This window comes from Malania oleifera, chromosome 6, assembly GCF_029873635.1.
Source record: "Malania oleifera isolate guangnan ecotype guangnan chromosome 6, ASM2987363v1, whole genome shotgun sequence".
Classification (NCBI taxonomy): Eukaryota; Viridiplantae; Streptophyta; class Magnoliopsida; order Santalales; family Ximeniaceae; genus Malania; species Malania oleifera.
In genome coordinates this window covers 85584844-85610266 of record NC_080422.1, presented here as the reverse complement: position 1 = coordinate 85610266, position 25423 = coordinate 85584844, and the positions used below count along the sequence as shown (strand labels likewise).

The 25423-nt window shown below is 35.3% G+C and overlaps 1 protein-coding gene across 3 annotated transcripts; it reads right to left on the bottom strand.

Annotated features, from left to right (window-relative positions):
* Positions 1 to 2368: 2368 nt before the first annotated feature.
* LOC131158139 (K(+) efflux antiporter 4-like) lies at positions 2369 to 21407 on the bottom strand. 3 transcript variants are annotated; one of them, XM_058112780.1, is made up of 20 exons: positions 21015 to 21407; positions 20417 to 20460; positions 18356 to 18414; positions 18156 to 18234; positions 17980 to 18041; positions 17797 to 17872; positions 17608 to 17682; positions 17021 to 17092; positions 16838 to 16921; positions 10510 to 10578; positions 10288 to 10365; positions 10000 to 10088; positions 8966 to 9062; positions 8838 to 8891; positions 8615 to 8710; positions 4734 to 4922; positions 4560 to 4637; positions 4198 to 4242; positions 3064 to 3153; positions 2369 to 2927 (listed from the first exon to the last, which is right to left on the bottom strand). In XM_058112780.1, the coding sequence occupies exons 1-20, from the start codon at positions 21223 to 21225 to the stop codon at positions 2847 to 2849; spliced, it is 1728 nt and encodes a 575-aa protein (XP_057968763.1). In that variant the 5' UTR covers positions 21226 to 21407; the 3' UTR covers positions 2369 to 2846. The 3 variants fall into 3 exon arrangements, with proteins under 3 accessions (XP_057968763.1, XP_057968764.1, XP_057968765.1); XM_058112781.1 differs by having other exon boundaries at positions 2369 to 2769; positions 21015 to 21402; XM_058112782.1 differs by having other exon boundaries at positions 2369 to 2826; positions 3069 to 3153; positions 21015 to 21368.
* Between the last annotated feature and the right edge of the window lie 4016 nt (positions 21408 to 25423).

Below are 25423 nucleotides of genomic sequence, written 5' to 3'. Positions count from 1 at the left end.
AATTTCTCCAATAATAAAAACACATATTAGGCGCCAACATGAGCAGAATTGTTTTTTTTTTTTAACTGCTATAATGATCATCATCAATTTCTTCTTCTTGTGATTATTATCTGGGTGGTGGGGGTTGGGTTTGTGAGTTGTGGATAAGGGATTCTTGGGAATGTGTAGAGTCCTCTTCCTTGCTTTTAGGAGACGAGAGAATAAGACAAAAGACTTTGCCTCAGAATTGGAAATATTGAACGAGTCAGTTCTAAGAAACAGCTAGTGACTTCTAATTTTAAAAAGAAATAAATAAATAAAAGAGTGAGAAATACTGACCCTTGAACAATTAACAACCAAGTGTGTTTTCTTTACAGCCCACAGCATCCAATGAGGTCTTGGGTCGTGGGATCCTTTCCTCCAAGCAGCCCATGCGTCTCTTTCATCTCCTGCTTTTGCCCCAAGGACATGCTTCTTCTTTTTTTCCCATTCACACGTTTGGTTTCAAATACGGGGATAGAATTTTGGACCCTTTCCTAATTAATACTACGCAAATCGTGCTTACAAATCCATGCTTCATAAGAATCACACGTTGCTTTCAAAGTCATCAACGTATATTTCTGTATGTTTGCAATTCCATAATACATAATCAATTGCGGTGGTCCTGTTTTAGGCCCAACTCCCCTTGTCACCTTGTGGAGGTAAACCCTGAAAATTTTCACTTTTGAGAGATAATGTTTTTTTTACTTTTAAAAATTTTAAGAACCGCTTTTGAGATTTCAAGAATTTTAGAGATCTCATCTAAGATTTGTAAAAAACTGTACAATCCTTATTTCGTATTTTGTAAAAGGACAAATCTTTTGAGCAGTGTAAGTGTCCCAAAAATCAAATGTTAGGAAAGTTTGACAAAATTTTAGAAATTTCAGGAAAGCTTATACTTTTTTTATCAAATCTTAGTATAGATAAGTGTCTTTTACCCTAAATTAATTGACTATTTTGAGACTATGCTCCTCTAAAATATTTTTTGGGGCCTTCTTTTCAAGCTCCAAAGCCTTCAATTGAACGTGGGTACACACACAAAGAAGAAGAAGAAGAAGAAGAGAGAGATTACACGTCACATGTATGTATTCATGCAGGCATTGTTTGTATGTATCCATGTATAGTTTTGATAAAATAAACTTGGAGGATTTTAGACTCACATGAGTAAATTTAAGAAAAGAGACAAAGGCAGATGGGTCAGGGAAGGAAGGTACAATGAGATGTTCTTGGCACATTCTTGATTGGGACATTACAGGAGCTGCGAGCATCAAGAAACTAAACGCGCAGATAATTAATTAAAAGACTGGTCAATCACATCTAGTACCATATTTGAACCAAACATTTAGGTGACGATGGATGAGAGCTCCATAAGACAATACCTTTAAAACAAATGAAGTTTTGTATTCTTTATGTGGTTTGAAATGTTAGATCATATGATGTTCTTCGCAGACAGGTCCCCACATTAGGTATCCAACCCCCATCTCAAGCTCTTCCTCGAAATGATGGTGTTAGATTACCCAACCAACTTACAAATCGCATTGACCATCGTCTTTGGTAGGTTTGACCAAATTGCACCCCCTTACACACTCGCACAAGAAGAAGATGAAGAAAGAAGACATCCAAAAGGAAAGGGGGGAAAAATGGAACTTCCTTTATCATCAATTTTGATAAAGTTGTGCTGGAGAAGATTGATTTTAACATTTAAACTTAATTTGATAAAATTCGGTGGTAATTGAATATGAATTTATGTTTATGCCAATTCAAATCAAATTTTGCATTGAATTTTATCCAAATTCATGGAAGTCTAAATTTACATTCTGAATTTATATAAATTTACGTCACATTCCAGCGCGTCCTGGGTCCAGAACGCGCATATCCAATCATTATTTTGAAGTCCTCCCCGTTGAAATTAAATGACCTCCACGGTGTTGTACGCATATCATGAGAAGTGAGAACACCTTCTCCATCCATCCATTTATTATGACATTCAGGCGTTGCCTTCTTTATTTCCACAACTTATATTAAAAACGTAGTCTGCAACTGATAGTGATGTCAGCTCCCAAACGATTGGTGAAACACAGTTTCGCCATCAATTATGAATTATATCCTCTCTCTTTTTTAATGGCAAACACAAGTGGCTTAAGAGAATATAACCATTGAGGACCTAACAAGGATAGTAAACTACTCTACTACACTATAATCACTGTTAGCATCATCGCGGTTATCTATAGAGAGAAGCTGGAAGAGGGTGACATTTCTGAAGGGATCAGCAAAAATAATCAATTGGGGTTAATATATCCATCATTGAAACAAAAACCATTTTCATACATCGGGGGGTATTCATTGAATGGACAACTCAACTAATTCATGGTAGAAATTGATTACTGCATTTGATGGTAAAAACAAAAAAACAAAAAAGGGTGAAAAGAAAAGAAATCCACCAACATTTTTAGGAAAAAAAAAAAATGCGGGGAAAAATGAATTACATTACAAAATGAACACTATTTTACACAAAATAGGCCAGCCATCATTGAGGATGACGAGGATGACCTGAATCAGGTGTTAATGGTTATATCGGCAGCAAACAGATCATATCTACGGTGCTCTCTCCATTTCGTAGGCTCAGTTGGCATTTTTGTTTGCTCGTCTTGGTCAGGATTATGTATGTGAAAGTAGATCATCTGTGATGGGCTTCGATTAATAGGGAAACAATTTTTCATTCAGTCAGACTTCCTTTGAACTCTTGAGCACCTGTCCTCCAGAGTATAAGAAGGCCATCAGGTAAAGCCCCATATTTGCATATTTCTGCTTCATGTTTTTATTTAATATCATGAATCATGAGGGCCTTGGACCATCAAAGTAATACGCTTGACACTGTCTGCGCGAAGGCCATCTCCTTTAAATCCAATCTGGCGGGGGGTAGAAATCATGTTCAAGATACACCTCAGAGCGCTTGCTCCCAGAAGTATTAAGGCAACAAAATTACACATGCTTTGCCAGTGCCGAACTAGAATGAAATAGATATGTGTAGAGGAAGATAATTACCTCACTCGGGCTATCTGGGGAAAACCACCGCAACAGCACGCCAAGGTGCACCACAGCAGGAATCAACTTAAAAAGTAATGGAGTAGTCACCTGTCATAATTGTTTTGTAGGCATGGTTCAACTCAAACCATTTGATAAAGTAGACAAGGGTTTGGGAAAAATACAATAATACAAAATGCAAATGCTGTTCAAGTTGACAAGTGTTTTAAGACAGCCTGTATGCCATCTACTGCCCCTATAAAACCACAAGTAGAGATGCATACTTTGCTGCACATTTATAAAAAAATGCAGCTTCATGCATGAGACGTATTGTAAACTAAAATACAATTGCAACTAGAGAAGTGGCACCAGATGTTGGGAAGCTGTAACGCAAGAAGGCTTTCAGAATAATCATGTAGTTATCATCTATTTCATTAATGGGCACTAGCACATTTGACAGTCCAGCTATTAATAAGCATGTAGGAACGTTTTGTGCATCATACTTTCATTTAACCTCATTCTCAATCAGTTGCCTTGTCCAAAGTTTGTCCCAAACCCACAGAGTTTAAGAGTACATTAGAAACAGTAATAACCTAGGTCCAACTGAAAAATTAACAATAACATATATGCAGCTGAGCACAGACAATTGGGTTGAGGCAACGGAGGTTTTACATGTGCATGCAAACAGCGGGGATAATTAAGCCTGAATAATTGCTCCTGCTGGCCGAAAAAGCAGGATATCTAGCCAGGTAATAAAATGGATTTTAGCTTAGTGTTGACCGTAGTGCACATAAGCACAAGTGACACATTACACTATTAAGCCTGATTAATCAGCCCCGCAGGAAAAAGCCAATCCATAAGAAAAGGATTTTATCTCTGCATCCTCAAAACTATCTTTGGCATATAGGAAAATGTTATGATCAGGATTTCCATATAATCGATGTAGGAGGATTGAGGTGTAAATTGAATGGGTCAATACAACCTGCAGAATAATGTTATGTGAATAGATGCCAATGATTGCGGTAAATAGTAGTTTTCTTGAAACCAATGACTGCTGAGTACACTAAAAATGACATACAGACCAAAACTCTGCAGGAACCCAGCATTTTAGATTTCACAGTTGCACCACTAGCACCATGTAACAAAATAGCTTACCAGACTAAGTGCTGTTGTGCCTAGAAGCAGTAGATAGAGTTTACCCTGCAATAGGAAAAAAAAGCCATGGAAACTCAGATACATTACCTAATTACAGTGGACACCACAAAAGAGGAAAACTGACACTCAACATTATGTATAGGATCTCAGAAGGTAATAGGAAAAATGGGATCATATAGATCATGTGTAATGGCCTCATTCACCATCTTTCACACAAGGCCGTAAAATTTTTTTCCCATACACGACTTTGTCAGGGTAAATAGTGTGCACATGCATTTGATACTACAAATTTATCTTTAAAAGCTTTTATCTCAGGACAGATGTGCCAGAGCATGGCACATGCTTGAAATTGAAGCACAGACCTCAACTAGATGAAGATTAGAAGCCCGACTTAGTAGAACAAAAGCAAACTCCCCAATTTGTGCCAAAGACATTCCAACCTACACATATGGAATAAACTAAGGTCCCTCTGTCAATGGAAATGAATAAGATGATTAAAATGAAGATTGTACTCATAGTTAATTCAAAAAGTTTACAAGGAGCGAAGTTTTGTTGTTGTATCTAAATCCCTTAACAACTGCAGCAACCACAATAGTCTTTATAATGATCACCAATATAACAGCTGCTAGTAAAATATCAACATGATTCCAAAGGAAATGAACATGTATTAACATCCCAATGCTTGCAAGAAAAAGAGCAGCAAAGAAGTTGCGAATAGGCTCAACCTGAAAAACAGGGAACATGAAGGATGAGAAAAAACTTATGGCACTTAAATAGTTACATGTTTAAAGATAACATGAGCAGCTTAAGTATAACAAAAGAAGATAAGACACAGAATATGTACATATATGACAAATTTTATTTAGAAAACCATTTCCTTTTTGGGCAAGAAAAAAGAAAGCTATGAAGAAAAAAAGAATTCACCATCCAGTAACACGTGATACCAAAATAGAGCATGGATTAGAATATATTTCAGTAATAAAATGCGCTGGCCAGTTTTTCTCTACATGTTAGAGATCAGAAACACTACCAAAGTCTCATTAAGATACAATAGATAAAATTCAATGCCATAGTGAGCATGAGAGGTGGAGGACAAAACATTCTCAAAGTTGCATTTATCTTTTATCTTTATATGATTAAAGAGGCACTTGTATTATTTGAAGAATAAAGGAATACCTCATTTAATTGCAGGATACTAAGATGGGTGATAAAAGTGAAGTTGCAATGTAGCATAATCTGATGGGCAACCATGCTGTAAACAAGCCGTAGAGTACTCAAGTGTAAGATGGAACATAATGCAATCAAAATTACAAACTCAAACTAGTGTCTTGAGGACATGCATATCAAGATTTAAAGAAGAATAATCCAAAGAATCTCTGTGCAAGAAAGAAATATTTTTTTGACCAGAAATAAAATATATTGAATATTTTTTTGACCAGAAATAAAATATATTGAGAAAGCTAGTGAACTAGAAGAAGTAGGAGATCTCATTGAGGGTTTTGGGGGGGGGGGGGGGGGGGGGGGGTGGGTGTGGGTTAGAGAGAAAGGAACATAAGACAACAGAGAAGAACTAGGAGATAGATGGCAAGAGCAACACATACACAGGAAAGGCCCTACACAGATAGAAAGGTCCCCTCAAGAGAGAAGAATGCCTATCAGCTAGGAACACAGAATCAATAACAGACATTGTTGTGATCCAAGAAAAGATAGAGCCAAAGGTAGTCAATATCTTAAACATCTCCAGAGTAGGCCAAGCAAAATTCCCAGGGATCACTGAAGGCAGTAAGCCCTTGTTCATCATAGCAGCTATCAAACACCATGAGAAAATAAATCAGTGGAAAGGTTCCCCTTGCACACATTATGGATACCAATCTCATTATGCAGTCCAGAGTAGAATCCCCCAACCAAAGCAATCTAAGAAAAGGAAAGAAAATAAAACTAAGCAATCAACAAAAGATTTTTTGAATACTTGAATCACCCTCCAACATAGATTTACTAAGATTGTATCCAGCAGAATTTGTATCTAATACACCATAGCAACGCAGAGCCCGAATAAAAAAAAAAAACTTCCAAGCTCATCTTGAACAGAACGAGAAGATGCAATGGACCAATATCATATGTTATATGAAATAGGAATACCATTAAACTGTCTGGGAGCATGGGAGTTCAAGCCTTGGATTTGATCTTGTGTGGATTTGGACAAAATGCAGTACAAAATTGTGCTAAGTTTTGTTGAATTCTATGTAAATCCAAATCCAAGGGAAGGGGATATCATCTTAAATTTCTTTCACCAAACATCCTAAACTAGTTTCCAATGCTCTTCCTCATCTTTCTTTCCATGTGAACCAAGTAGCAGTTTGACCACAACAGCCAAGAAAACCTTTTCTAAGGCCATAAGAACCTGAAAATATATTCCACGAGATAGTGATACCTCGAGCAGTGATACCGAACAAGAAAGAGCTTTTTGCAAGCTGCCTTACATTCTAAGAGCATCTAATCTAAAGACTCAACAGCAAAACCTATCAGGTCCTCTTTCTGAAATATTTTTCTGTGTTAAACTCTTTCAAGCAAATAGAACAACTAGAGTTCAAAAAAATAAATTAAATGGAAAGAGAAACAGTCATCCCAAAAAATAATATATCCTTTGTTTTGCAAACTTCTTCTGAAGTGACTCTGTCCATCTCTGATGCATACACCTGATGCATACATGTGTTGACTAGCATAACCAAATACTAGCACCATATAGGTCACCCTAGTTTATCCAATCATTTGGAGTGAAAATTACAATACATTCCTCATCCTTCTTTTACAAATGCACATATTCTATTTTCGACCATCAAACTTGGATGCACAAATTTTTAAACAAACCAATCCAACAGTCACAAAAACTGTGTTAGAGAGGGTGAAGAAAAATATATATATTCCTGTCTGACATCTGGGTCCAATTAAGATCCAGAGACACCAAATAGCCCCATGCCTCATTCTAGTTGACAGGAATCCATCATGCTATCCAAATCATGTATTGACTGAGTTCAACCCTGGACAACTCAACTGTGGGTGTCTAAGCTCAGTTATGGTCAGTACAGAACCTGAAAATGAATGTGGCACCCTTCCTCTGGTTAACCTAACCCCAGTTTTCTGCCACTCCTACTCAAAGAAAGCAGTTACTCTCTTTTATACCAGGGCAATTTGATCATTTTAAAGCAATAGCAGTAAGTATGTAAAGGGGAGAAGGCAAGCAGCATGAATGGGGAAGTCCTTAATGCAGAATAAATAGAAAATGCAATCAAGGCAAGAAGTGAAAAGACACGGAAACAATCAGTTTTAGTGCTCAACAACAATGCTTCAACATCAACAATAATAGTTCTGTCAGAAAGAGCAACAAGTAATGCAAACAATAATTAAATCATAACTAATTATCCCTGGCCAAAAAAATAGTTAATTAAAAAAACTACGATATGAAAAAAAATTTATAGTGGAAACCGTTGTATTAAATTATAATCTAAACAATGAGAAATAGGCTTCAAATTAAGATTTCTACTTATGAAGTTCAAGATCACATATTTATATATATTGCATATAAAAATTTTCAAAGTTTTAAATTACTATTTCAAATTTTGAAAAGTTCAAAGCCTGTTTGTTTAAGGATCCAGAAAGGAGTTTCCCATATTGTTGTTTTTAAAATGAAAACAAGGGGTTATATCATGTATTTTTTATACCAAAGCATTTGGGTACCAGTTTTCTCGAAATGAAAACAATGGAAATGTCTTGGTTAAGGTTAATCCAAGTGGCAATTTGTTCATAAAATAACAACAATAATAATTATATTTATTATTATTATTGAAAAGTGGATTATGCCCCATATGGGTGTTTTCATTGTATCTGGATAACTGTATCTGTAACACATGGGAAACCTCTTAAAATTTTTTCCTGAAAAGATGTATTTTTGAGAGGTGTTTTAGGATATGTTTCTCAAAATGGTTTTTGAAAACAATTAACCAAACACAAATTTTGTATATTCTTCATATCCCACATTTCCAGGTCCTAAATTTCTCATCTAAAATTGCAGACTTCTTATGTAGCTATTTTTTCCTGGTCGTTGATAACCATCAAGCAATTTTTGCTGGTGATCTCTAGAGATACTTAACCATTGAAAGTTTTGTTGCAAATGGCAAGGTTTTGATATCCTCCATCTTTCAGATAGGTCACTTTATATTTTTTGGAAATGAACATTTCTGTTTCAAATTAGGCATTTCAATCAAGAACAATGCTTGAGAACTCAGAAATTCTGATGTAAAAGCTAAATTGTCCTCAAAATGTAACATGCCCATGACTACTCCAAGCAAGAAGAGCACAATGAAGGTCACACAGCAACTTGCAAATTTTGAAACAGAATAAACTCATAAAAAAGTCCTACTTGTTCGAGTGTATGTTGAGCAAGATCAGTTGTTGATATCATCACCCCAGCAGCAAAGGAACCCAGTTCAAGACTAAGACCCAGCTTGTCACTACACTGAAATTACACAAACAGCCATATTGTAAACCTCCATGAATACAAGCATGCACTGGTACACCATAATATTCAAATCAAATTTTAAAAAAAAAATACAAAAGTGCTTTAAAAAAGGAGAGAGGCACACCCAAGCAACAAGCAAGCAGAACGCCACTGAAGCCAACTGATAGAGTTCATTAGTCTGAAGCCAAATTTTTTAGTCAAAACCAATCAGAATGCATATTACGAACATCCAAAAGATAAATCTAATCTAACCTGTGATGATAGGCTTATCATCAGCTTAAGGCACCAAGGTACACAAGTACGAGATAATATTGACAAAATGGCCAAGAATGTAATTAAAACCACCAACCTGAAATGAGGAAAAATTAATGTAAAAAAGGCCACATATTTTGATAAGAAATTCACATAAGCAAGATACAATAAATTTTAAATGCATATCCTAGAAACACAGAAACTAAACAAGCTACTATTGTTGAGATGTGTCAAAGATGTCAGATATAATGTATTGGTGCAGCTGCACTCTTGTTCTATCCATGAACCCTATACTGCATTTCACTCCCAAGGCAAACAGGCTGAGATCTTTCATAGTAACAATGCAAAAAGGAGTTTAGGAATTTATTTCTTCATACTATTTATTTATTCATTAAGGTTTTCTGCTACTTCCAGCATACCATCATACACAAAATTGTATTTCGTAATGCAAGCAATTAAATAAAAATATCTAAGAAATAACTTTATCATTCTTTTAACACCCAACTGTTTTCAACTTGTACTTCCATTAATATAATTGCATTTTGGTTAAATAACCCAGTATTCACCAGCTTCATTTACATATGACTATATTATCAAGCACCTGTCTTTAAGAAAAAGGGTCAATGTGACACCCAAGACCCATCCTACCCCCACCAAAAGCCCAAGAAAAGTATAGCTCACAGAGTAAAGCCTCACCAGACATCAATCCTGTGACAATTAAGATGGATTGCCTCAGACATGGCCTAAACATTGTTCCAACAGACTGTAGACACGCTAACAGACCAGGGCTTTCAAATACAGATTGAATAATTACCATGTAAAGGTTTAACTGATGATGCATAAGTAAAAACTACGTACAAACTACAGACAGTATCTAATTGTTGAGTGACCAAATCAGATAAGAGTGCATACTTCCTAAGATCACTTCTATACTAACAGACGTTGTTTTTAGCCTTGCATGAGTGAGCCAGTATTTCCTAAACTGTCTTTGCAAATACACTACATAATCAACACGCAATTCTTCAATATCTTACAATTTAGTCATGGACATAACTCCTTGGAGTACACCAGAGGTACCACCCAGAATCGGAAGCAGAGCAAAAAGCAAGCCCACAGCACAATCCTGGTAGGAAATGATAGCTCAAAAGTTAGAAGCAAAATAACCATGTGCAGTAAACAACAATGAAAAAGATTGGCATAAAATATTGAAGCTTTTACTGATTGATTAGATACCAGATACACTAGTCACACTACAATAGAATCTCTTGCAGCAAAGAGACCATAAATAATAAAAGGAAACTTAGGGGGAAGAAGATGCATACTTGCAAAATAAGGGTACCGATTGTGACCTGACCATGAAGAGCACTGATACTATTTCTTTCCATCAAAAATTTCAAAACCTAGAAGCCACAAAAGATGAAACAAACACTATGAATAATAACAGAGCAGCTAAATTCATTCTACATCCAAGGGAAAGATAATACCACAACCAATTTGTGTAAATAAACATAATAAAATGAAGAAACACCATAAAAAAAAATTACCACTGCCGTTGAAGACATAGACAAGAATGCACCAACAAATATACCCTCAGAAGGTTTACCACCGCATAACTGTAAAAGCATGCAGCTGCACAAATCAGAATTTCATATCTAAAATAAACTGGATGGAAATTTTAAAATAAAAAAGTGATTAAAGTTTTCTAAAACAGTAGGGATGGTTAGAACATGTTTTCTTTAGACAATCAAAAGCAAGCTAGGTAAAGAGTTTGACATACTAATTCATATTCCAAGTGCCATAAGCAAAAAGCAGGTGAATGAAACAAGCAAGAAAAAGCAGTCCCAAAACAGGCTGAAAAGCTTTCCCACAAACACCATTTTAACAGAAAATTGAACCTCCTAGGGCCCATGGGCTGGGCTTAGTCTGAGCTCACCATTGAACATGGTGGTCCTATGCTCATTAAACATCAGATAAACAGAACGAGCCCAGCCCAAAACAGAGAATGTTAAACTCAAGCTACATAAAACAATAATCATTAAAAGATAATACTTAATAACACTACTATAAGTTTATTTACAGTCATTGAGGCCTTGTGTAATGGTGTCGGCCTGATTCTGGCAAGCTATTGCCCTCTTTGGCCCATGGCCTTGTCCCATAAAAGGCGCTTCACAAGGTTAAAGCCTAACCCATCCTTATATGGCCAAGATCTCCCTAGTACACATCTATCATGGGATCTCTCCTGTCTGATCTTTGATGCCCTCAGCAAAGGGGCCTGCACCTTTATGCGGGACCTATGCTATGTATAATCCATACCATGGCAATACCCCTAGGATTGCTCCAATACCATATTAAGATTGTCAACCCAATTTTGATGGTGTATTGTCTGTTTTGGCTGTTGGGCCTCACTTTTTTGTCACATAAAAGGTGCCTCACAGAGTCACAGGGTTGTTAGAGCTTAAACCATCCTTACATGGCCAAAATCTCCCTAGTGCACTTACAATGTGGGGTCGTCACACCAAGCCTCATGGGCCAGTCAGCTTTACAGGTTCCCAAGTCCCATGGTATTTCAGAATAAATTATATAATAGTAAAATAAGGGAAAAATACACCAAATGCCCCCTGAGTTTTGCTAAAAAGACAGAGATCTCCCCTGACATTCAAAAAGTAACATTACCTTCTCTCAACATTTAAATGTAATAGAACTTGTAGTTAGTTGACAATAGAAGGGCATTAATGTTTTGCTTGAAACAGATATATAAATTGTGAAAAGATTAGAAGAATGAACACATTAGCACATGCTCAATACATTTTTTACACTAGCATGCATCTTTTGATAAACCTATGCATTGCATTGGCTAGGTGCCTGCATTCTTGTTGAAACTCATTAGCAAACAGTATGTGAGCTTAGGGCTTCTTCCAACTGCCATTTTGATGGGTAAATTGATTGCTGACATCAGGGGTAAAAAAAAAAACTCCGTACCCAGTGCACAAGGCTCCCACTTTGAGTGGGGTCTGGGAGAGGTGGACGTCGGCAAGCCTTACCCCCATTTTTGGAGAGGCCGCTCCCAAGTCATTTTCTAATAGGTGCCATTAAATTTAAATGTTAGGGAAGGTTGGTGTCATTTTCTAATAGGGGAGGTCTACTTCTTTTGACAAAAATTAAGGGAGGTTGTTTGATCTAGCCCTAAAATAATACCAACATTGAGTGAAAGTGACATAATGGACATCATCAAGAGTAAATTGAATAAGAACATTGGCAACATAATCAAATCTCACAAAAACATGAGCAACAAAATGAAAACAAGAGATCAAATGACTGACCACGAAAATAAGTAAAGCCCCATCTCTTAAACCAATTGGCTCATGCAATGAAGACAGAATAAAGTTTACAGCACTTGTCCATCAAAAAGTACAAACAAAATATTAATCCAAACTAAGTAGGAAAAGTAATGGTCAGAGAGAAACAGCCATAGAAAATAGGTTAATAAATAAAAATAAAAAGCAAAATATTCTAGGGATCTAACTTGAAGAAGTTTCAATGACTAATAATTGACTGGATCTAGCATAGACAATCAGATGCAAAACTCAGTGAAATGGACTGGGGACTCGGCATTTATACTTGATTGAATACTTGTCACCTCGTTCTTGGAAGAAACATGATGTATTATTTTAGTCAGTACAATAAATTCAGTAAATACTAAATGACAAAATATTTCTTTGAAATTTCTGCATTTGGAGACACAAATGAGATACATTTAAATAAATATCAGTTCACATTAATTCTCCCTTTGCATACAAGATGTACAGCCAGACAATTGCACCACAGCATTGGATTTCAAAACTTCACCAGAAGATGGATACACCCAAGTCCCAACATCTCTCTATGCTTTTTTTTAATAGAAAAAGAAATTTATAAAGAAAAAAGAGAATTACAAAGAGGATAAATGCAGAAGAAAAGAAAACACATTTAAAGACAGTGAATGCATGCTGTAATTAGACTTTGATTTTTTATTCATAAAAAAAAATTGAAACAAAAATTTACATAAAAGAACAACAGACATGGCTACATTTAAAATTGAAGGGATGGTATATTGAAAATTTCTTTGAAAAAAGTCATGTCGTACACGTATCTTTTTTAGAACTTTTTAAGCCCCCATGCCCTTTTCATTTTGTACTTGTTCCCTTTGTCCATGTCCACATTCTTGCTTCATATATTATCATAATGAATTTTAAAATCAGTTGTAACTGTAATGTAATGGTATCAGTGCCTCAATTCACAACAATATCACAGAAGTGAATCGACTCACATCCATATTGTCTGCTGTGGTCCACTACAATGCCATAATGGTCATTATGGTCCATCACATGCCATTACAATCTGCTACAGGCTATTATACCCCCTGCACTAGCTGTGAATTGCTTAAAACAGTTTTCAATCCTACTTGGCATTCTTTAGAAAAATCAAGCTTTAAAACTTGAAAACAAAATTTAAAAAGTCAAGCTTTAAAACTTGAAAACAAATTTAAACTATATTCATCATATTTGTTGTTAAATAGTCAAAAATCAACCTCAAAGTCAAGATTAAAATCATTTGTTACATGGGAGAGCAAAATTAAAATTTGAAAATGTTTCTACTTGTTAAAGATTATGTTCATGACATATATCTACACTTTTCCATTGGCTAATAGTTCAGATTAAAACTTAAATTTGATGGCAGGTAGTCTCTAGTCTTTGACCTGTACAGCTTATCCTTTGATAAATATTTATATGCATTCATATGATTCTGCTATGAACAATGAAATATGAATATGAACTGCGGTTTATGTTTTATAACTTTTTTAAGTTTTGTAGCTTAGATTATATTTCTACTCGATAAAGAATGAATAGAAACAAATACAAAGCCTTATACCTTTAGCAACAAAGAAACTAATATAGCACCCAATATGTGTGGCCAAAATTTGATGTCATGTAAGGCATTAGGTATGCAAGATTTTTGAAATGTGGAGTCAAAACATGTGAATAATTTTTTAACAAGTTTTCTAATACAACAACAACAACAAAACCAAACCTTAATCCCACTAGGTGGGGTTGGTTATATGAATCATTTTCCGCCAATTTATGCAATCATGGACCATTTCTTTTGATAGATTCAAGGATATTAAATCCTTACCACTATCTCCTCCCAAGTTCTTTTAGGTCTACCCCTACCCCTTCTACAGCCCCCCACAGTAACTAAGTCACTCTTCCTCACAGGTGCACCATGTGACCTATGTTGCAAGTGTCCATACCATCTGAGTCGTCCCTCTCTTACCTTATCTTATATAGGAGCTACACCTAACTTACCACGAATATGTTCATTCCTTAATTTATCTTTCAATGTTATACCACTCATCCATCTAAGCATTCTCATCTCGGCAACTTTTACTTTTTGGATATTATGTTTCTTCATCGCCCAACATTCCGATCCATATAACATAGCTGGTCTTATAGCTGTCCTATAAAACTTCCCTTTCAATTTTAAAGGTATTCTACAATCATAGAGCACACTTGAAGCACTTCTCCATTTTACCCAACCTTCTTTTACTCTATGCGTTACATCATCTTCAATTTCTTTTTCAGCTTGCATAATTGATCCAAGGTATCGAAATTTACAAGTGCTATTTATTTCTTCATCATCAAGTTTAACTTTGTCTCCAATATTCCTCCTATCATTACTAAAATTACATTTCATATATCCTGTCTTATTTCTACTTATCCTAAAGTCTCTAGATTCCAAAGTTTGTCTCCATAATTCTAACTCAAACTCTACTTCGTCCCTAGTTTCATCAATTATTACAATATAATCTGCAAACAACATACACCATGGAACCTCCTTTTGATACTCTTAGTCAATTGGTCCATCACTAAAGCAAAAAGATAAGGACTCAAAGCAGATCCTTGATGTACAACTATGGTGATTGGAAATTTTCTACTTTCTCCATCTATAGTCCTTACACTAGTCATTACTCCATCATACTTATCCTTAATGACATCGGTATACCTACTACATACACCTTTTTTTCCTAAAACCCACCATAGAACTTCCCTAGGTATCCTATCATATGCTTTCTCAAGGTCAATAAACATCATATGCAAGTCCCTTTTTTTTTTCCTAAACTTTTTCATTAATCTTCTTAAAAGATAAATAGCTTTTGTAATAGATCTCCCGAGCATAAAACCAAATTGATTTTTTAAGACCTTCGTTTCTAACCTTAATCTTTGTTCAACTACCTCTTCCCATGGTTTTATCGTATGACTCATAAGTTTAATTTAATTCCACGATAGTTATTACAATTTTGAGTATCTCCTTTATTTTGTATATAAGTATTAAAGTGTTTTTCCTCCATTCATCTGGCATTTTCTTAGTTTTTCCAATTGTATTAAATAAATTAGTTAACCATATAACTCCATTATCACCTAAGCATTTCCAAACTTCAATTAGGATGTTATCTGGTCCCATAACTTTCCCATTTTTCACCTTTTTTAGTGCAAACTTAACTTCGTTAACTCTAACTTTGTGAATAAATCTCATATTTTTAGTCTTTTCCTCATTTGACAATTCTAAGTTTAAGCCTTCTATTTGGTTTTCATTAAATAACTTACTAAAGTAACTTCGCCATCTTTCTTTAATGTCTTCGTCCTTAATCAAGACAGTATCATCCTCACTTTTTATACATTTTACATATCCTAAGTCCTTACTCTTCCTTTCTCTAACTTTAGTAAGTTTAAATATATCTTTTTCCCCTTCTTTTGTACATAATCTATCATACAAACTATTAAATGATCCATATTTAACTTCACTAATGGTCTTTTTTGCATCTTTTCTTGTCTCCTTATATTTTTCAAAGTTATCTCTGTTTCTACATTGTTGCCACGTTTTATACCAATTTTTTTTTGTCTTTATGATCTTTTGTACATGTTTATCCCACCACCAACTCTCTTTGCTATTCGAGAATCTTCCCCTTGATTCATCTAAAATCTCTTTTGCTATCTTTTTAATAGAGGTAGCTAATTTATTCCAAAGAGTATTTGTATCCATCACATCCTCTATGATCCAATCCCCATTTTGATCATTTTATCTTTAAATTTTATTATATTTTCTCCTTTTAGGTTCCACCATCTAATTCTCTTACACTGGTTTATTTTATCCTTTCTTATTCCATTTTTTAATATTTTAAACCTTTGCATGAAATTAGGTTCCTTGCAAATAGTGAACGGGCATTAATGAACATGAAAATTTGTTGCATGACCCTTCTAATGCAATAAGTCAAATTAGTCAAAGTTTAGGGCTATGATAAGAGATTGTTAAGAGTTGGATTACTTTTATTATCTCATGGTTGACTCTGGATTATATGAAGTTTAAGGCCACTAAGCCCACTTATGAAATGAAGTTGGGGAATTGAGTTTTCAATTACACTTCATGCATGGTAAGTAAAGTAGGAGAACTAGAGATTGAGCAAAACAAAAATGATAATAAAGCATGTCAGTTTGCAGCTTGTCCAAAAATTTAAAAAATAAATAAATAAATACCAGCTTAAATGCTGCATAAATGGTAAGGAGTAAACAAAATGTCTCAAGTAGCGAAATCCAACTCCAAAGTATCAAAAAACTAGAAGAGGTTGTGATTTGAGATCTTTAGAAATTTTAAAGTTAAAACCAATTTTATAAACATTTGTTCTGTCCCCATACATTCACATGTTTGTAATCTCTCCCAAATAAAATACAATTATTATAAAATGCACAATCCAACAAATGTCATTGAAGAACATGCATGGACAGATACATGCGAAAGAAATTCCCATCGCTGGAATGCTAATGACAATTCTGGACTTACCGAGGCTGTAATTCCACACAAGCACATAAACAAGAAGATCTGGAGCAGGCCCCCTAAAACAGCAACTGCTCTAACAACACGAAGCTGCAATTGTATTATGAAGAAATTTAAATCGCCGTTTTCTTACACATTACAAACTTCAAAACTACATAATAAAATGCAGGAAGGAAGATAGAAGCCAACCTTTGTTATGGAGAACTCAAGGCCCAGTGCAAAAAGAAGAAAGATCACACCAAACTGAGCTACAGTTTCAACCTGCATGCATATATCATAGAACACGGGAGCAATATGCAACGTTATATAAAATTATGGAAGATTATATAGAAAAAACAAAACAAATAATTTTCACACATGACCACTTAAAGCAAGGATCTTTAGTTTAGCTCATACTCAATATCTGTACAACATACTAAGAGATAACATTTTTTGTGCTATTAAAAAAATAATTTGTGTTTTAAATGCTAAGAACAAGTGCATCCACTCAACTACATGTCAAAAAGTCCATTCTTATTCACTACTGGTTACGCTCGCATCGTGATCATCATCGCTTTCTAAACCACAGCATTGGTAAAATATGCATGAAAGAAAGTTTTGAGAATCATTGTTTGACCCAAACTGGTTTCTGAAAGAACCATATAAAAATATACAGAACAATATTAATATCTTGTACATTGAAATTGATTAAATCAATCATTAGGGTGGAACAAAGAGGAGAGAAAAAAAAAAAAAAGCGAGAACTGTAGATCATCATAAATATAAAAGCAACATACTTGAACCATTTCACTAACAAAACTTAAGCCCCCGGGTCCAATGACCGATCCTGCCAGCAAATATCCAGTGATAACCTGCACAGTTTCAAAAAAGTGCAGAAAGTCACTTTAGGAATTACAAACTAAAGGTATATCACAACATGTGCAATTCATCATGAAGAAAGTATAGCACAACGATAATAGTCAGACCGGTTGCCCAGCACAAGCAAAGGCTATGCCACCACATGTTGCAGATACAATGACAACTACTAGGTCAGATATCAACCTGGAAAAGACAGTAATTTGGAGAAGTCAGGGTTAAATCACAGCAATTCATATAAGTACCATGATTATAATAGAAGGTTTAAAAAAAATTAAAAATAACAACTTAACCTTAAATCTAACTGTAGCACAGGGTACTTTGACTTAAGATTGGATATAATAAAGACATTGTCCTGAAGAATTTCCAACAGCAATATAAAAAGTTTCAGCTTTAAACGAATCTAATCTAAAGAGCATGCTAGCATAATGCATTTACGAGTACCTTGTTTAAAACATATCAGACCTACCTTCCGATCTATCAATGTTGGCATATCTTCTGGGCGATTCTCATTATCCAAGTTGAAAACATCATGAAGCTGGAATGACCTAACATAAGGCTCACAAAGCTGTCAGCGAATTTGGGGATCAAGGACATGACCATACTTTTACATAAATAAATTAGTAAAATTTCCATTGAACTAACAATGACGTCTATGGAAGTACGTACTTATCCTCCTTGGTTTCATTTTTCTTGGACTTAACTCTGGCAACAGTTTCCAAAACTGCCTGATAAAATCAAAGATATGGAAGAAATTATATATAAACAATGTATTAATGCATTGGACCAACGATTCAAGCAAGAACGACAAAAAAAAATTGCATAAAATTCTGCATGAATCACAGGATAAGAACACCAAGTCCACACTTACAGCTGTTCCATAACTCAAGTGATTACAGTTTATGCATAATAATTCCTGAAGAGTTATTTTTATGTCTTCATGGTAAAATTAGCCAACTACACAGCCTCAACCCAAGCCTCTTTCCCAAAGATCAAGTCATGCAAGATCTTTTCTTGTTATAATAACCAACCAGGACAGTAGTCTCCAGTCCACAGTCTTCTTTCTTGTTACTGATATCCCACATCATCCAGGTTGCAGACCAATTCTTTTCTCAATAAATAAATCAGTGCTTATGCAATTCATTGTCTTGATGATGAAAGTTCTAACACGTAAGTGGCACAGAATTCCCATTACTTAGATTATTTATGACCAGCAACGGTCTCATTTTTTCCAGATGATATTTTCTATTTCCATTTTCAGCTCTAGAGCCATTGATTCAGCATTAGTATTATATCATTTCCCACAATTTCATCCAAGAAACAGACTGCACAAATTATTCCTCGCATATTAACGCCAAAGAATATCCAATCAAAACATACAGTTCTTCCATATTTCAAGTGATCAATCCTTTTTGTCTTCTTTTTATGGCAGAATAAGTGAACTGCACCACCTTAGCCCAACCTTTTTTCCAAATGGTCAACCTATGACAGATCTTTCCTTGTTAGAAAAACCAGATCAGGAAAGTAATCTCCAGTCCAAGGTCTTTCTCTAGCAATTATCTCTCATAATCCAAGTTTTGCAGTGCATTTAGTTTTTTCAATAAATAAATGAGTACTTTAAGCAGTTCATTGTCTTGATGATATTGCAAACTTGTAAGTCCCAAGTCTGCCGCCCATGCACTGCCCTACTGCATGGCAAGGAATTCCCATTATTTATAATATTTAAGATGAAAAATGTAATTATTTTCCAGGGAAAGAAACAGAAAAGATTTTGAAAATACTGCACTGTCAATAAATAGAGTTAACAATAATTGGATTTAAACAATGTATTTTTGGACCAATGATCAGCATTTTGTTAATACCCAGGCTGCCATTGATTTGGTTAAAGACACTTGTAATTCTGGCTCCTGTACTAGGGTTTCAGCCTTTTGGTGCCCATAGTGATTCTTCTTCTGTTGTCTATCAATAAATAAGTAAATAAATATCAGCTCTTGGAACTGTTGCTTCAGCATAGCTATTACATCATTTCTCCAGAATTTGGGCATTTATGGAAACTTCTTCACCTTCGGCAATATGTACTTCTGCAACAAAATATCCTAGGTACATTAATTGGCATTCTACAAATGATATACTTATGACTTACACAGATCCATTAATAGTACATTCATACTGTCCTCTGGAACTCATTCCTAGTAAGTACTATCAAAAAGCAAATAATGGAACAGAAAGTCTAGCACTCTAAATAGGTTAGTGGTCCAACGGCAGACGAATTCTCACCAATCTAAACCCCATAGACACAGCCAAGCAATCTGTTTCAGGCCAAAAAATGAAACCGTGAAGTGCAAATGATTCAACCATTTTATTGATATCTCAGCAAACTTCATCCTAAAAATGCATCTTCTTTAAATACCAAATTCGGTGAAATCTCTACAAATCTCTTCCTCACAAAAGCCTTCATACAAAGTATAGGCCAGCTTAAAATAGGCCAGCTTATCTCTAAACCATTCCACAACTAGTTTACATATAACCTTTGCACATTTTTTAGCAAATTTTTGTTAGAAAGTTAACAGTGAAGAAGCATAAACAACTGCAATCTGAAAATATGAAAATCAAACTCAAAAATAACATAATTCACTAGCTAATTTCGTTGTCCCCTATTGCCCAAGGGACTGCAAACACCTTCCATTGCAAACAAGAATTCTGCAGATCTTGTAGAGTGTGGCTACTAACCTGCTGTTCAGCAACGCTGTTGTTGAAGCTACCAGGATCTTCAACTGCAAAAGAATAGCGGATTAGGAAATGCCTGTGTATATTAAAGTTACTTCAAAATGCCAAGCTTTCCGTTTGGTTACTGAGAAACTGCGAATTGGGGGGGGAGGGGGGGGGGGAGCAACAGAGTCCTAAAAGCATTCAAATTCCTCTTCCGTTTTAAATTCCAGGGATTTTCTTGGCAGCTAAACAGAAAGTGGATTACTATCTAAACTAGAAGACAACGAATTTCTGAAGGCAACGTGCCATCACGTCTATAATTAGCTCATAAAATGAGAATTATGCAAACTAAAATAGATGAGCAAAAATATTAAACAAAATGTGAAAAAATGTAAATGAACAACGAGATCGTTCACCCTAAACAAAAGCATTCCCCTAGAAGAAATTGAAACGAAGACAAAGATTGAATCGTATAGAGCTGATCCGCAGACTTAGAGTAGCCCGGAATTAGTTCCGAGCAGGAACCGAGTTCAAATCCAAAACCCTAATTCTAACTTAAACAAAAAATAAATGCTGGAGCATAGGCAGCGAAGTGATGAATCCAGATCTAGGAGCTAACCTCCATTCTGCTCATTCTCGGGGAACTCCTTCTCCAGGGCACGATCGATCATGTCAGCGAAACTGTCCTCTCTGGATCTCGACCGCGTGGCATTGGCCTCGGCAGCATTGCCGTCCGGCAACTGGTCCGTCTCCGCCGCGGCAGCGAGTGAGAGAGCAACAGATGCGGCGAAATAGACGACGATTAACGGCAGCGAAAGCATGCTCCTCATTGTCGCCACCGCCGCCGTCACAGAGATAGAGAGAGAAACCGGAGAGAGCAGGGAGGGAGAGCGAGAGCGAGAGAAAGAGGAGAGAGAACTGAACAACCGTCGTGTTAGATTTGCTGCGTGCGCGTTAATGCTACAACAGGTTACGGGGCATCGTATCTGCGAGGGAGACGAGGGAAATGTTCTAGCCTATAGGCTTACTGACGCAGGCGGGTAAATTTCTTTAATCGCCCCAAAACTATGCACTAATTTTACTTTTATCCACCAAATTTTAACTTATACCCAAAATGACATCTAATTTCAACATCTATTTCAGTATGGCCCAAATGTACGCCCAAAATGTTCTATTCAGTGTAGAGACAATGCTCATCATCCGCACGCTAAATATTAGATGAAAATTTTCTTTTACAAAAAACTAATATGTGATGTCATTCTTGAGTGTATCTGTTTATAAAATAATTTTTAAGCTCCAAATTTGAATTTATATTAATAAAATTTGGTATAATTTTTTATTATATTTTATTAAAGTATACATAAATTAAAATTGAAGGTTAAAGTTTCAAATTTTGAGATTAAAAAAAATAATTTTCTATTCAAATACTAAGACGCTTAGAGAGTCGTTTCTATTCTTCTACCTAAAGAGAGAGAGGAGCGAGAAAGATGGTTGATGACTTTATGGTGTGTGTTGATCGAATTATAACTTCGGCGTGCTTTGAATCCATTAATGGCAAAAATGAAGAACGCCAGAACTTGTATTGTGAACAGTGTTGGTGCTGGAATTTATGAAAAGAACAGCGGCAAAGAAGGTTGTTCCAAGAAAGGGGAAGTGGTCGAGTGTAGAATATGCCAAGAGGAGGATGAAAAGAATGCAATGGAGGCTCCGTGTGCATGTAGTGACACTTTGAAGTTTGCTCACAAAAAATGTATCTAGAAGTGGTGCAACAAAAAATGTTATATCACCTATGAAATCTGCACTCGAGTCTATTCCCTAAATTATTCTCTTCCCTCCACTAGTACCAATCCTAAATGTTATGGCAATTGATATCAAGTTATGTTCATCATCTTCTTCTTCTTCTTCTTCCTCCTCCTCCTCCTCTCTTCTCCTTCTTCCTTCTCTTGTCTCTTCTGATTCTGCCTCTCACCTCTATTCTATTCTATTCATCCCCTTATCTAGTCTTCTTTTTCTGTTCCACCTCCCTACTACTGCTACTGCTTCTCTTCTTCTTCTTCTTCTTCTCTCAATTCTATCAATACATATAAATTCTAATATTTATCTTACATCAGGAACTTCCTTTCTTTCTTTTCTTTTCTTTTCTTTTCTCCCAAAGACCCAAATAAATTCAAGAATTCTTGTTTCTTCATCCCTAAAATCGTGAAAAAGAAATAAAGGTTTTATAAGTTGAGAAATCTTATTTCTTTAATATTCTTGGATTTTGAATATTGAATTTAGATTGAAGAATTCCTAAAATCCCTCGTTGCTTTAATATTCTTTGATTGATTTTCGTTAGCAGCATCAAATTTCCTGCAACGGAGACGAGCATATAGTGGTTGAACCCATAGAAAATCAAACCCTAGTTGACCCAAAACTTCAAATTCATTTTCCAACCCAAACTAAAGAATTCTTACAATTCCTCGTTGCCTAAATATTTTTCAATAGATTCTCATTACCAGCATCAATTTTCCTGCGTTAAAGGGTATATTTCAAAGTCTTCACCTTTTTAGTTTCAGCTACTATTGAGATCTTCTCCTTTCTTATTATTTCTTTTCTTATTATTGTTATTAATTTTTTTTTCAATAGTTGGTTAGCTATGGTGATTTTGTATCTAGGATTTGCAGGCTTAATATTTGTTTTATGTGTTTCTATGTTTTCATTTGCAAGTCTTGGAATATAACAAAATCTTTTTTTTTTTTTTTTCAAAAAGTACTATTGCGTGGATTTTAGTTTAGCTTGGGCGCACACTCAAAATTGTATGCTTTAAATTTTTTTTTTTTTAATGCATTGTATTGTGTGAATATCTTCTACTAGTTGTAGGGTGTAACTTAAAAAACTGTCTTTGTAAAATAAGTTTGCTAAAAAAATGAAAATGTGTACTTCGCTTGTGTAACACAGTTTTTGTACATACAGTCGATTCTAAGCTCAGATAAAAGAGTAGGATTGTGTTAGGTAACTGATAGCCAATGTAAAACTTTGTTAGATCTTTTTTATCATGAACTCTTACCAAAGTCACCTAGGTCAAGGAAATAGACCTGGTCAGTATAAAAGGGAGAGAGTTAATAAGTTAGTACAAGAAACTAAGATAAGATTAGTAACTTGGAATATAGGAACTCTTATGGGAATAAGTGTGGAAATAGTGGAAATAATGTTTAGAAGGAAAATTGATTTAGTTTGCCTTCCAGAAACGGAATGGGAAGGAGACAAAGCCATAGAAAATTTAAAAATTGGGATTTAAACTTTGGTACACTAGCAAAGAGAAACATAAAAGTACGTTGGGTATTATTGTTGATAGAGACCTAAAAGATAATGTAGTAGATGTTAAAAGAATAGGAGATAGGATCATTACAATCAAGTTAGTTTTAGGCTTAAAGATAGTGAACCCCCAATAGGCTTAGCAAAAAAATTTGAAAAGACAATTTTGGGAAGATATGAATAATATTTTACAAGGGATTCCGACATCTAAAAAGATATTCATAGGAGTTGGTTTGAATGGTCACATTGAGAAGGATAATATATGGTATGAAGGGATACATTGAGGTTATAATGCCCCGAACCCACCACGTTGGGCCCAGAGTGTTATGAGACCAACACGTGTCTCTAATACCATTCACGTAGCAGAAATACGATAATCTCCTCAACAAAATATACCAGAGTTCTATGTTTACACATGCAGATCCATAATAATTACAATCTAATTCTTCATATACAAAACCTGAATAAAATATATATGTATCATAAAACTAAAAACATAAATGTCATGTTACCACTCACAAGACTACCCCGCCCTAGAGCTATCTAAGCTCAATCACCTGGATAACCAGAAAAGATTTAATCAACGACGGGGTGAGATACCTCTCAGTAAGGAAGAAATAGTTTATAATAGTGTGTGGCTAAAGTGTTTAATATATAATTAAAATATCCATACAATTGTTCACAATCCACTAGTAGCCAAAATAGCACGCTCATAATCACACCACGGTCAATGTATTTAACATCCAATCATGTGTCCACATTCATAAATATTTTACTGATAATTCTCGAGAATAGGGAAGTCTACCCGCTCATGCAAGTAGATTCCCTCTGCTCTAGTGCTAACACCAGGGCACTCACCTTTCTTAGTAAGCCCTCGGATTATGTATCTAGGTAAAGTCACTGAGAATAGGGAAGGTCACCTGCCCATACAAGTGGTTTCCCTCTACTCTGATATCCACAAATAATTACCAAAGTACTCGTCTTTCTCAGCAAGCCCTCAGGTGAAGTAATCTACTTTACCCAAGATGCCTAATTAATTAAAGTCACACGCAACCAACCATATTCGTTTCACAGAACTCCACACATATAAACATATCAGAATCAATCCACACAAGATAAACATATAATCTTCAATCATAACCACACATGGTCTAGATCCACACAACATGTAATCATCCATGTAGGACTACTAACACACACATCATACACGTCCACACAGGATTGTCATTTACAACATACCTATCCACACAGGACAAACCAATCACACAGCATATATGTCCACACAAGACTGGTCCACACAGGACTAATCATTCACACAGCATATATGTCCACACAGGACTAATCAAACCACACAGGTTACAAAACAAACACTCCATTCATGGTAAATAGGTAAACAATCTCTTCATACCACTGCCAATGTTTACCTCCTAATATAAACGCTCATATAATGACCTCCTCATACCACCACCAACGTTATATGACGGTTATACCAGGTACGATATAACGACCTCCTTATACCACTGCCAACGTTAAATCATTATTTATATGAACCACAACACAAATCAATAACCAACCTAACCAATCAATCACATCCACACAATTACCATAGTATACACAATCATCCAGTCTCTACAATTAACCAGCAAAATCAACCAAGCAGAAATCACAGCCAAACACTATTAACAATCTCAATGAATCAACTTTCCACAATGCTCACAATCATTTAATTAACAA